At 31.0% G+C, this 13,154-nt stretch overlaps 1 protein-coding gene across 1 annotated transcript; it reads left to right on the top strand.

Annotated features, from left to right (window-relative positions):
- The first annotated feature begins 3,768 nt into the window (after nucleotides 1–3,768).
- LOC126669171 (uncharacterized) lies at nucleotides 3,769–5,782 on the top strand. Its single transcript, XM_050362559.2, has 3 exons — nucleotides 3,769–4,708; nucleotides 4,802–4,991; nucleotides 5,088–5,782. The coding sequence occupies exons 1-3, from the start codon at nucleotides 4,316–4,318 to the stop codon at nucleotides 5,669–5,671; spliced, it is 1,167 nt and encodes a 388-aa protein (XP_050218516.1). The 5' UTR covers nucleotides 3,769–4,315; the 3' UTR covers nucleotides 5,672–5,782.
- Nucleotides 5,783–13,154: the final 7,372 nt, after the last annotated feature.

The following is a 13,154-nucleotide window of genomic DNA, read 5'->3' as shown; positions in this document are numbered from 1 at the left end:
ATTACCTAGGGTTTGTCCTTAAACCCTCTATTTATAGTTAGGGTTTAAGGACAAACCTGCCTTGCTGGCAGGCTGTGAGCCAAGTGGTCCCAGAAATCAGTTATGCTGACGTGGTAGAATATCCCTGCGGGAGGCACGGGTTGTTAGGTGTGTCAGAGGGAACATTCCTCACGTACCTGTCAGAAGATCTTCTGTGGTCCCAGGATCTGGTACACGAGTGAGCGCTGAGGGGCAGGACCTCGGAGCCCGGTCAAACCTTGAAGCCCGGATAACTTGGGAGTCAAGTTATCATGGCTCTTGTATCCGAGAGTTGCTCAAAGCTCGGACCAGATGGTCCGGTCCTTCGGGCTTAGGAGCTCGGAGCTCGGCCTAGGTCTGAGTTGAATATAACTCAGAGCCCGGATAGAATTCCTGGTCCGACCTTATCAGGCATGATTGTCTCGGATGATGTTTGAACTCCCATCGATCCGGTGACCCCCCAAGTCATGCGCTCTATGATTTCAAGAAGGTCGGACATTGTTGCCAGGTCGGTGAAATGCTTGACTTAGTGATGTTCGTTCCTAGCGAGGTTGCTTCGCCCCTACTAGATGTGCTACGTTATTAATAATTAAAAGATTTCCCATCGCAAATTCTCATTGACTTGTTGTAAAAATGACGTGGCGCAACGGTTGCATGGGATAAGCACTCTAATTTTAAATTATGATTTTCTTAGATAAAAAAAATTGATATTCTAATATAAGTGATCTATTTCCATTATAGTATACATTAAAGCTAAGGAACAAACGACATTAAGAGTGAAACGACATAAGCTGAACTGAGGTATACCAAATTGATAATCCATTGGGCTGAGAATAGGTGTAGAACAAATCAAATTATACAGAGTAAATATAGTTAGTAACAAAGTCAACAAAACCAACTGGATAATGATTATTCTGCCAATATTTTCACTCTACTAACAACGCCTAACAAGTTAAATTAGGTGAAAAAATAATATATTTAATCTTTTTATATATAAAAAATTACACTTTAATCTTTAATTTTTATTTATTAATAATTTAATTAATTTAATATTATGACACCTTATTAACATAGTATTAAATAAATAAATCCTATTACTATGGCATAATAAAATAATTACTATTATTATACTATACATTAAAGTTAAAGAAAAACGACATAAAGTCTAAACGACGTAAATGATTAATCAAAACGCACTTATGGAAACATAAAATGGTAGAACGATATTAACAAGAGGGTCGGGCTATTAGGCATAACTATCAATTGTAGCCTGAGCATCTCCAATGGAATGCTACTTTTTATACTAAATTTAGCATGAAAAAACGGTAAAATGCTATAAATAGTATAACATTTCAATTTTTATTCCAATGCACAAAGTTAAAAAGATATGTTATAATTATTTATTAGGATTAATATCTCTTAATTTTATTTAATTGTTAATTATTTAATAGTTTTTTAATTAAATATTTTAAACTAAAATTTATGTAATATTTTTTTAATATAATATATTTTTTTATTATATTGATGTATGGTCTACTATTAAAAAATCAAATCGATGTCGTAAAATTAAATAGAAGCACAAAATTTAAAATGAAAAAAATAAAAAAAATAAAAAAATAGGTTAATATAATAAATACAAAAAAATAACTGTGGTAAAATTGTAATTAATAATGAATTACTATTGGTTATTATAGTTTAGCATATGCTATAGTTTATGCTAAATTTAGCACGTGATATAGCATATGCTAAATTTAGCACAAACTATAGCACTACATTGGAGATGCATTTTAAGATTAACTGCTAAATTATGGCATTAGTACTCCATTTTAGCATTGTATTGGAGATACTTTAATACGTCAAAAAAAATGGAAAACTTATTTTTAGACCCTTAATGATGAAGTTGTACTGTGTATTATGGTAAGGAGTGACATATTTATTTCAAAACAATTACAAGGTGAAACAAAATAAAAAATTAGAGTCATCATCTAAAAAAAATCTCTAATATTTGTTATTCACAATTACTTTTAAAATTTCTTAATAATGAAATTTATTTTTATTTTTATTTATTTTAGTTGTGAGACGACTTTTTTTTTAACATAATCCATCTTTAGATTTTTTTCAGTTTTAATTTTTTATTTTACTTGATTTTTTCTAAAAAAAATATTTACTTCGTTCCTCTACAATCAAATTTCGCTATGCTTTTATTTTCTATTGGACTAAGTAAACAAAAAATAAACTTTAAACATGATTAAATAAAGACTTAATTTCTTAAAAAAAACCCCACTTTATATTTTATTTTCGTTTATACCCTGACCTTATAAAAACACCATTTGTACCCAATTTTGAGTTTTTATGTTTCATCCCTACCCAAAAGCATTAAATTGTTCTCTTTTCATTTGAAAAAAAGTTTAAAACAATCCTTCATTTTTAAATTATTTACTAATTAGATATTAATGTTATTAATAGTATAAAAATACCATTTTCTTCAAAAAATTAAAAATAATAATAATAATTTTAAAATTTTTTAAAAAATATTTCCGACAAAAAAATTAAAAATAATTTTATAAAATTAAAAAAATTAATTAATTATTTGGATGTATTTGATTATTTTTTAAGTTTAAAGATTTTTTTGTATTTTTTAAAATAGAAAAAAGTATTTTTTAAACTCTTTTTCAAATGAAAAGAGTACAATTTAATGCTTTTGGGTAGAGATGAAACATAAAAACTCAAAATTGGGTACAAATTGTGTTTTTATAAGGTCAAGGTATAAACGAAGAAAAAGTGCAAGGTGTGGATTTTTTAAGAAATTAAGCCATAAATAAATAACAAAATTTACATAAGGTGTTGACGAGAATAAAAATATAAAAATATAAAGATTAATAAAAAATAAAATAGATCAGAGACCTAAAAATAGGTTGTGCCTTCTTTCTATAAAATTGTCATTAATTTTACATATTTTATTTTCTACATTCACAAATTTTAAGGAAAGCAAATAATTATGAAGGATGATACTGATAAAATTGGCATTACATTTTATAGAATCTTTTTTTATTAATAATTACATTCTTTAACCTAAAAAATCTATTAGACTTTCTATCAAAAATATAAACTAATAAGCCTTAATAATACAAATATTATTTTAATTTAACAATAAAAGTACTAATAAATTTTAATTATAATAATGTCAATTATAAATCCGCTGCATCGCGCGGATAGTATGCTAGTTAAATATTAAAGAAAGAAAAATACTGATAAGATTAATTTTTTAATAAAAGAAAAAAATCGAAAGCAGAAACGTAACTGATACTGCAATTTTTAACCTATATGATACGTGTCACAAAATGTAAGGCTTCCACCTCTTAAAAGGAACATAAAAACCAACACCGCACTTTCACTCTTTAACTTACTATATCTCCCCTCCACTTTCTTTCAAATTTCGAATCTGCCCTCTTCACGTATTCCCGTAACCTCTGCGCCATAATGGAAGGACACAATCGTAATTTAATTCCAATTAACCAAGGCCAATCATGATTGCCCACGATTTCATTTACCGGCACGTGCCATCAATGTCATAGAAAAAACTGCCTGCGTGCTAGTGCCACTATAGTATGCTACTGCACACTATTGCCATGTCAGCTAACCTCAAGATGGGGATCAAAACGGCCACGTCGGAATATTACGTGGCAGAGTAATTGCTTAGTCAGCAATTTTTATCAGACGCCGTTTCCCTATAAAAACCTCAACCCCATCCATTTCCAACTTCAACGCTCTCTCTCCTCCACTCTCTACCCAAATAACACCAAACCTTCCCAGATAAATAATTTTATCTCCTTTTCTTTTTTAATTACCAACCGGCGATTAAAATCTCGCCGGAAAATGAAAACTCCGGCGACTACATTTTCTGTTTCTACACGCAATGTCCGTGCTTCCGATCATCCTCGCCACGTCTTCTACGAATTTATCCTAAGCTGAAAACGAAAAGATTCCATTCTTTTCTTCTAATTCTAGGTACCGGATTTTTGCTTATAGAGAGAAAAAAGTTTTGTCTATAGATTATAAATTTTGAGTATTAGAATTGTATTTAATTTGAAGCAGAGTTAAATTTGCATGCGGTTTGTGAAAAAAATTCGAAATGACTGGTAGAGATCGTCATTGATTAGTCACTGTGTAAGTCTATGAGTCTGTGCAGACTATTAGATATAGCTCTGAAAATTTGGAGCCTGACTGACACGGCATCGTTTTGACCTGTAACTAGCAGTCAATAACTCTCTCGTTTAGTGTTGGTGTGCATTTTCCTATGAAGATCCAACCGGTTATTGATGTTGACTTCCAGAATCCGGTGAGAGCTGAACCGTCTAAGCCGGTTTTAAAATCGCGTCTCAAGAGATTATTTGACCGTCAGTTCAGAATTTCATCGGAAAAACCTAATGTTGGCGGTGGTGAAGTGGTGGTTCCACATGGAGGAGGTACTGAGTTTGAGCCTAGCTCCGTTTGTCTCGACAAGATGGTGCAGAATTACATCGAGGAGTGTAACGAGAAACCATTTCGCAGCGGCGGTGGCAAACACCGATGTAATTGCTTTAACGGGAAAAACAACGACAGCTCCGATGATGAATTTGACGTGTTCGGCAATTGTTTTGGTGAGTCAATTAACAACGGATCATTTGGCGACGCCTCTGATATTCTTAGGGTAAGTAACAAAGTATTATAAAATAATTTCTTGCAGTACAAATTTTAGCTCCTCCAATTTAAATTTACGTCTGTGTAATTTGTTGATAAACAGAGCTTAATTCTGTGCGCTAGTGTTGCCGAACGCAACCTGTTAGCTGATACTGCAACGATCGTGGAGAAAAATAAAAACTGCAAACAAAAAGACGATTTAAGAAAAATTGTAGCCGATGGATTGTCATCTCTGAGCTATAATTCGTCAATTTGTAAATCTAAATGGGATAAGTCAGCTTCACACCCTGCAGGTAATAATAAACTCGCGAGATTAACTTATTTTTACTGGTCGAGGACAACAAACTTTTAAAAAAAATTGAAATGAGTTTTGGTGATGCTTTTTACAGGGGAATATGAGTATGTAGATGTGATAATTGACGGCGAGAGAATTCTGATCGACGTTGACTTCAGATCGGAGTTTGAAGTGGCTCGATCAACTGGTGCTTATAAAGCTATTCTACAAGCTTTACCGTACATTTTCATCGGAAAATCGGATCGGTTAGGTCAGATTGTGTCAATTGTATCGGAGGCGGCTAAACAGAGTTTGAAGAAGAAAGGAATGCATTTTCCTCCGTGGAGAAGAGCTGAGTATATGCGTGCTAAATGGCTATCTCCTTTCACCAGATTGAATGACACCGTTTTGATACCGGAAAACGTGAAAGATGATGAGTATTCAGCTGGAAGCGATGATTGTGGCGAATTTGAGCTGATTTTTGGTGACAAAATGTCGCCGGCGCCGGAGCCGCCGGTGGATGCCAATTCGACATGTTCTTCGTCGTTAAAAGTCACAATTTTGGATGAGGAGGATGTTGACGGGAAAGTAAAAGATGAGAAGGTGACTTGGCAGCCGCCGGCGCTGAAACCGAAGAGTGTAGGTAGAGGAACGAAAATGGTGACTGGATTAGCTTCTCTGCTTAAAGAGAAACCATAAAAAATTTTGGACTTTTTTTTTAATTTTCTGGGTAAAAAAATGAAAAAATGAAAATATTTTATATATCCTAAAAAAATATTATAATGAGATAATGGTAAGACTTTAATAGCAGTTTTTTTTCTTTAGATTAATTTATTTCTAATCAAGCTTTTGCAATTGGCGTAGATTGTGAAAAACAAACTTATGTTATTACAATTTTGCTAATATTATGAACATAAATTGGAAGATACACCTGAGAAAATCTGATTTCTTTTGTTTATTTGTACAGTGAAAGAGGAAAAATAAAAAAAATTCAGTTAGTTTTCTAAGAAAAGAATATGTAGCATTGTTTCTGCAGAGGGGAACATAGGAAATTAGGAATATGAAACTTTATTTTCTTATTTGCTCAACTTTTTAGGACAGTCACTTTTTCTTCTTAATTTAATCATTTAGTTTAAAAACTGTTTAATTATAGAAATTAGAAAAAGAGGAGGGGGCAGAGATGTAAACGACGGCAGTGACTCGTGCCGTCTCGAACGCCGTGAGTGGTAGGAGGCTGAAAACGTACACTTGAACGGCGTGATATGCTGTTTATTTTTTTTAAAATTTAATTTCTTTTAGAAGACTGAAAAAGAATCCTCTTTTACCTCAAAAAAACTTTGGCTCGTGAAATCATTTAATGGGTCACACAATTTGTAATTTTAGTATAGTGTATATCGTTTTTGTGTAATTTTGACCGAGGGGGTAGGATAGGAATAAGATAAGGTATAAACTAGGAAGATACTATCACACGTGTGAGATAAAACATATGGATTTTTGAATGTCATAGAGGATATTGTTTTTGACCACAGTAATGATCTCTTGCTTGACCATACTCAGATAATGTAGACTTTTTTTTCTATTGCAATGAGAAATGAAGAATGAAAACTAAATTTCTCAATTAGAATTCTAATAGTTTTACCATTAGATTATTTTTGTTATGATAATTTTGATTAATTTTGGTCATTATGCTAATAGCAATTGCTTCATAGAAATTTCCAAAAAACAAAATATTGAATTAAAAACAAATCATGTCCCGACTTTTTTTTTTGATAATTAGGGAGGGGGAGCGCTTGTGGGGGATTTGAACCCACGATCTTTACATTTTCTGCCGAGCGCTTATACCATTTAAAAGGTCGAAAATGAATTAAAGATTAAGCTCGGATGGAAAAGAAATTATGATTCCGGAGCTGGTTATGGGAGACATCATATATTAAAGGTTAATCACCAAAAAACCCTCCACCTTTTAACCCTTTTCAGTTGCACCATGACGTTGCAATTTTGTCATCTGCACCCTAATTCACACCTTTGGATTTCAATTCCACCCTCAAAATTAAATTGGACTCTTTTTCACTCGGGAAAAATTCATAAAAACTCTTATAAAGTACTTGTTTGAACTTTTTTCCGCACACAAAGTTAAAAATGGATGACTTATTTTAAATTATTTCAAATAGAGAAGAGTTTAATTTAATACTTGAGAGTGGATTTGAAAACCAAAGATATGAATTAGGATGCAACTAAAAAAATTGCAACGTCAGGGTATATTTGAAAAGGGGATAAAAAGTGGGACTTTTTTGGTGATTAACCTATATTAAACTCTGGACTCTATAGCACGAATCATGTGGAAATACAATAAGGATGAACTTTTACTTTATTAGCTTTTTTCAACATCGTTTTTTATTGTAAAGTTAGATCAATGAGTAAAATGTGATCATGGTAAGTTTCATTAAGTTTTGGTTGTTAATTTATAAAATTATCAACATTGGAATATTTTACTGCTTAAATTTTATTTAGTTCATTTCATAAATATGTAATTATAAATATAAAATTTTATTTTGAAAATATCTTTAAAATATAAAAGAATAATTAGCAACACAAATTTATTAAAGAATAAAATTGACAAATAAAGTATTTATATTATAAATATTTTAGTTAGAAGTTAATAAAAAGTTAATTCTGCAAAACAAACAAAATATGAACCATCTTGTCATAAATCTTCAGCTATAGAAATTGCTCACATATAAGTTTTTTTTTTAATTATAAGAAAGAGTGCTTGTAAGAAGAATCAAATCCACAACCTTAATAAAATTAATTCAAAATTTATACCATTTTAACTATAACTATTTATTTTGAAATAAGTTCATACTTGCTCTAAAATATCTACGTTCACTAATCACCTCCAAAAGACATTTTAAAAATTTAAACTATATATTATCAGAATGTAATGAGTTAAATACCCACTTAGTAACTTTAACAAAACTAAAATTTAAATTAGAAATGACAACTAATATGATATGCTTTCAATAAAATATCTTCAAATTTAAATTCGTTAACTACAATTGGTCAATAGATTATAAAAAAGGATGAAAAACTATAAATATAAACGCACATACATCTTAAATTCGAAAAGAAATGCTCCTACAAAATAAAATTACCCAATAGTAAATCAATATGAATTGAATTCATATTATAATCAGATTCAAGTAACAACAAATATTTAACAGATGGATAGGGAACAATTCCAAAAGAATATTATTTTTGAAAATTAAAAATTCATTCTAAAAATTAGTATAAGTTGTAATCCATATTCTATTTAATACTAAAATTGAATTAGATCATAAATCCAACATGTTGCCCTAATCAAGATTGCCTAGCCTAGACCTATAAGTTAAGTTTATAGAAAATGAGTACCAAAGCATCATTGCAAATTTGTAAGAGAAGCCTTAACAAAAATAGACTGAAATGCTGGCATTTTTAAGCACATTGTTTTATATGGGTCAGTCAGTACACAGTTCTTTTTAATAGAAAAATTAAAATTAAAACTGATACAATGATTATCGTGGGGTATTTTAGCAATTATTTTATTCTTCTTTTATTTCTATGTAAATTAAAATAATTAAATTATCAAAGCAATAATCAAATGGATGAAGTGGGTGGGGTCGGTTATAAAAGTAATAAGAGAATGTGGGGCCAATTTAATTATAAAGAAGTGATAGGACTGATGCAGAAAAAAATAATAAAAGCAGAAAAGATTGGGCAAAGGCTATGATGCGCTTTATGAAAGCAACGCACTACCTACTCTCTTTTTTTCTCTCTCTTTTCTTTGGATTGCTTGCGAGGTTTATTTTTGATTTTACTTCAGTTTGCCTTTCCTTCACGAAATCAGACCTTTCATTATTCAATTTGGGAAAAAGGGTAAATATACCCCTACATTATACAATGAGAAACAGTTTAACCCTTAATTTTAAATCATCGCTTAATGTTATAAAATTAATTTACTCGTACCATTGTTGTCCCTCCACTCTTCCAATGAAGTGAAACACGGATTGCAATGACAAAAAATGATTAAATTGTAAAAGTATTTTGCAGTTCTATTTCCTCCGTTGTTTTCCCTCTACTCTTCCAAAAAAAGCAACAATAAAAGAAGGCAGAGGTGAAGCCATAAATTATTTTAAAGGGAGTCATATTTTATAGTTTAGTATAAAATAAAAAAATAAAAAGGTCAGCTTGTATTACAAAAAATATAATAAATATATATTAACCTAATCAATATAAAATTTTAGTGTAATGATTTTTGTAAGAGGTGGTCAGATGCTTAACGTGGCTTCGCCACTGGAAGGAGGATCATAAATGGTGATAGAGGAGAAGCGGTGAAAAATATGATGTCGTAAATTATCTTAAAAGTTTGACTCTTGTATTTTTTTTAATTTAATTATTTATATAATTATTAATATTGATGGTGTTTGAATGATAATATGATAGTATATAATTTTATTATGCCAATAAATATTCCATATATGCACATGTTTTGCAAATTAACGTTCTTTTGAACTTTGCTACTTTTTTTTTTTTGAGGTTTGAACTTTGCTACTTAAAGAGGCCTATTTTACCCGTCTTAAGTGTGTTTATGAAATTAAAATATCACGAGGGGCTAAGTTGTTTTCCACTATATATCATTGATGCTTATATACCCCTTTTTCCTTGAATTTGGAATTTGTGGGTTTGCATGCTAACGTTGCTGCACTCATGCACCTGTTGCTTCCACTCCATACACAAGAACAATGTGCATACACGAGTAATTTTTCTAAATAAATTATAATAATTTATAATATGATAAAGTTTCTATGTCAATAAGAATTATGAAGAATTCATTCTAGAAAATAGGATGTTTTGTTTTAAAACAAAGATAAAAACCTCAAAATCTCATTGTTAAAGTCGATCGAAAATAAGCAACTCTGAAAATACTATACAAAAAGACCATCAACAATCTGCTGAGTGAAATATTGAAAATCGCTAGAGAAGTCGAGGGATTCAAAAAATTATTTAGTATTTCGATTTATAAAAAATGATATTATTCAAAATTGACAAAGTTGATAATTTATTTTAATATTACAAACACGCGGAAGTTTATAATTTGTTTTACGACTATATTGTTAAAATTAATTATTGAAAATGCACTCAGTGAATTTATTTTTCAAAATTAAAACCTCAGTAAAATTTTAAGTATAGCAATGTATATTAAATTTTGGATTTTTTTTATAATTGCAGAGAAAAAAAAACGCTTTTGAAAGGATTTAAATTCACGATCAGATAATTTATTATCTAAATTCCATTTAAATTATAGTTTATTGCTATTTAACTTTCTATTTGATTGATGGAGATCGCATAGTGGGGCAAAAACAAACGGGAAATTCCAAATTTATTTATGAACCTCGCCAATAAATTCGATCAACATTATATTTAGAAGAACCCATTTTCTAGGGAACGGATTTTTGCGCTCCTAGAATTTATAACTGCGCTCCAAACATTTTTATATTGGCTAATCTACCCTCATGCAGGATGATTACAGTATGCAATAATTACCAATTCTAGAATTTGAGCTTCATAAAGGACCCATATCTTTTCTATTAGTTTTTTTTTCTAAGAAATTATATTACTTGTTTCTATTAATTACAGATTTTCTATTGTTACTTAAATTTTAATTATGTATTACTCTCACCATTCTACAACAGTTAATTATTCATATTAATAACATATATATGTTAATAATTAAATGGTAAATTTTTATTATGATATTTTAATTAAAATAAGTTGACTATATTTTAATGTTTAATAATATTTCATATAATTAACATTGAGGATACATATTTTCAAAAAAAAATTGTAAGTAATTTTTTTTTTATAATAACTTATATATTCAAATGTATAAAAATAATTTATTATTATACAATAAAGACAATTATTATTTAACTCAATTGTATACAAATAATTTTTATCTGCTTTTTAGGTGGCACTACTAGAAACAATATAATTACCGACAAACATATTCGCTGATAATTCATAAAGTTTTGTCAGTAATTGTGTGTACCGACAAATTATCAGGAAACTAAAGGTCGTTGATAACTGTCGGTAAATAATTACGCGCATATTACTAACGATATTTACCAACATATAACGTATGTCAGAAAACAGCGACAAATCATACCGTCGGCAATTAGAGATAGATTATCAATGAACTCGATCTGTTGGTAATGGAGTATATTACTGATGAATTATCGGTAGGTAATTAAATTTAATATTAAAAATAAAATAAAATATATCCGTTGATGAATGTAAATTAGTTTTATTTTTTGAATAAATAACGATATATATGTAAAAAAATATATTTAAAATAATGAAAATTGTATGATGAAAATTTCATTTAAAAGTATAACATATATATAAAAAATTGAACTATAATTCATTATTAAGAAATAATTATATACACCTTTAAGGAAAGATTATAAAATTGTGATGCAAAATTCCTAAAGAATATGCAGCTTGAAGAAATAAATAATACTAGAACTTAAAGGGGTGGAACAATATCGCTTTCGGTTCATCTACCCATTCATGTTTCTCTTTCTGATGTCATCGTTAGGAGGAAACAATATCGCTTTCGGTTTGAAAATTTATGGGTTCATGAAGAGGATTGCAAAGGGTTAGTTGAGGAAAACTGGTTTGGTAGCCCTAGTGATTCCATCAAGGGTAAGATTGATAGTGTGGGGATGGCGTTGGAAGCTTGGGGGAGGAACAAAGCTATGAGATTTCATAAGAGGATTAAGGAATTGAAAGCCTCAATTTCTGATCTTAGATGGAGGAGAGACGTGGGCGGTGTGGAAGCTTTTAATGTGGCGGTGAAAGAATTGTCCCATGTCCAGAATCAAGAGTATATGTACTGGAGGCAGAGGTCTAAAAATTATTGGTATAAATCAGGAGATGCCAATACTCGTTTCTTTCATAGAACGGCCTCCTCGAGGAAGAAGAGGAATTCAATCACCAAGTTACAGGATGTTGAAGGAAATTGGTTTGAATGGGGCAAGGGTCTTGAAGGCCATATCACTGATTATTTTAAGTCCCTTTTCACGTCCTCTGTTAGTGAAGATAATAGCATTGTGAACCTTGTAACAGGGAGTAGTGTGGAAGATGTTGATCTGCTGACGGCTATTGTGAGAGAGGATGAGGTTCGCCAAGCAGTCTTTAGTATGCAAAGAGATAAGGCTCCAGGTTTGGACGGTCTCACTCCAGCGTTTTACCAGACTTACTGGTCTATTGTTAAAAATGATCTTGTGAGAGCCATTAACAGATTTATTCAGACAGGGGAGAGCTTTGAAGGGATGAACGATACGGCTGTAACGTTGATTCCAAAGGTAAAAAATCCTTCGAAGATGGGTGATTTGCGTCCTATTTCTCTGTGTAAGGTCTTTTACAAAATTATATCGAAGATTCTGGCAGGTCGTATGAAAGGTAGCTTGCCAAGTATTATATCTGACAGCCAAAGTGCCTTTGTGCAAGGTAGATCCATCACAGACAATGTAATGATAGCTTTTGAAGCTATGCATTTTTTAAAAAGGAAAAAACAGGGGAAGGATGGCTTCGCAGCAATGAAGATTGATATGGCAAAAGCCTACGATAGAATTGAGTGGGGTTTCCTTAAAAAGATGTTGTTAGCTTTTGGCTTTGGGGAGAAATTTAGTGAGTTGATTTGGAAGTGTATAACAACAGTGAGGTACTTTGTGGTTCATGATGGGACTGAAGTTGGTCCAATTGTTCCAGGCCGAGGTTTAAGGCAGGGCGATCCTCTTTCGCCCTACCTTTTCATTATATGTGCAGAAGGTCTTAGTCTGATGTTACAAAATAAGGAAAGAATGGGTCTGATCCGTGGCTTAAGAGTGTGTAGAAGAGCTCCCTCGGTTACGCATCTTTTTTTCGCTGACGATTGCTTATTGTTCTTTAAGGCAAATCGTTCGGAGGCAACGCAGATTAAAGAAGCCTTGAGTGTTTATGAAGGGTGCTCTGGTCAGATGGTTAATTATTCAAAGTCTTCCATTTTCTTTAGTGGCAATGTGGAAAATGATAAATCGGAGGAAGTCAGGAATGTATTGGGAGTTTGTAATATGAGTACAGACGGGACGTATCTTGGTTTACC

The sequence above is a fragment of the Mercurialis annua genome, linkage group LG2, assembly GCF_937616625.2.
Source record: "Mercurialis annua linkage group LG2, ddMerAnnu1.2, whole genome shotgun sequence".
NCBI lineage: Eukaryota > Viridiplantae > Streptophyta > Magnoliopsida > Malpighiales > Euphorbiaceae > Mercurialis > Mercurialis annua.
Note: the sequence above shows the minus strand (reverse complement) of the source record. Positions and strands in the feature narration are given on the sequence as shown.

Coding starts and splice junctions, on each gene's coding strand:
- LOC126669171 (XM_050362559.2), top strand. CDS start 4,316: ATGAAGATCCAACCGGTTATTGATGTTGACTTCCAGAATCCGGTGAGA. Junction 4,709..4,801: donor ACGCCTCTGATATTCTTAGG/GTAAGTAACAAA, acceptor GTTGATAAACAG/AGCTTAATTCTGTGCGCTAG. Junction 4,992..5,087: donor GTCAGCTTCACACCCTGCAG/GTAATAATAAAC, acceptor TGCTTTTTACAG/GGGAATATGAGTATGTAGAT.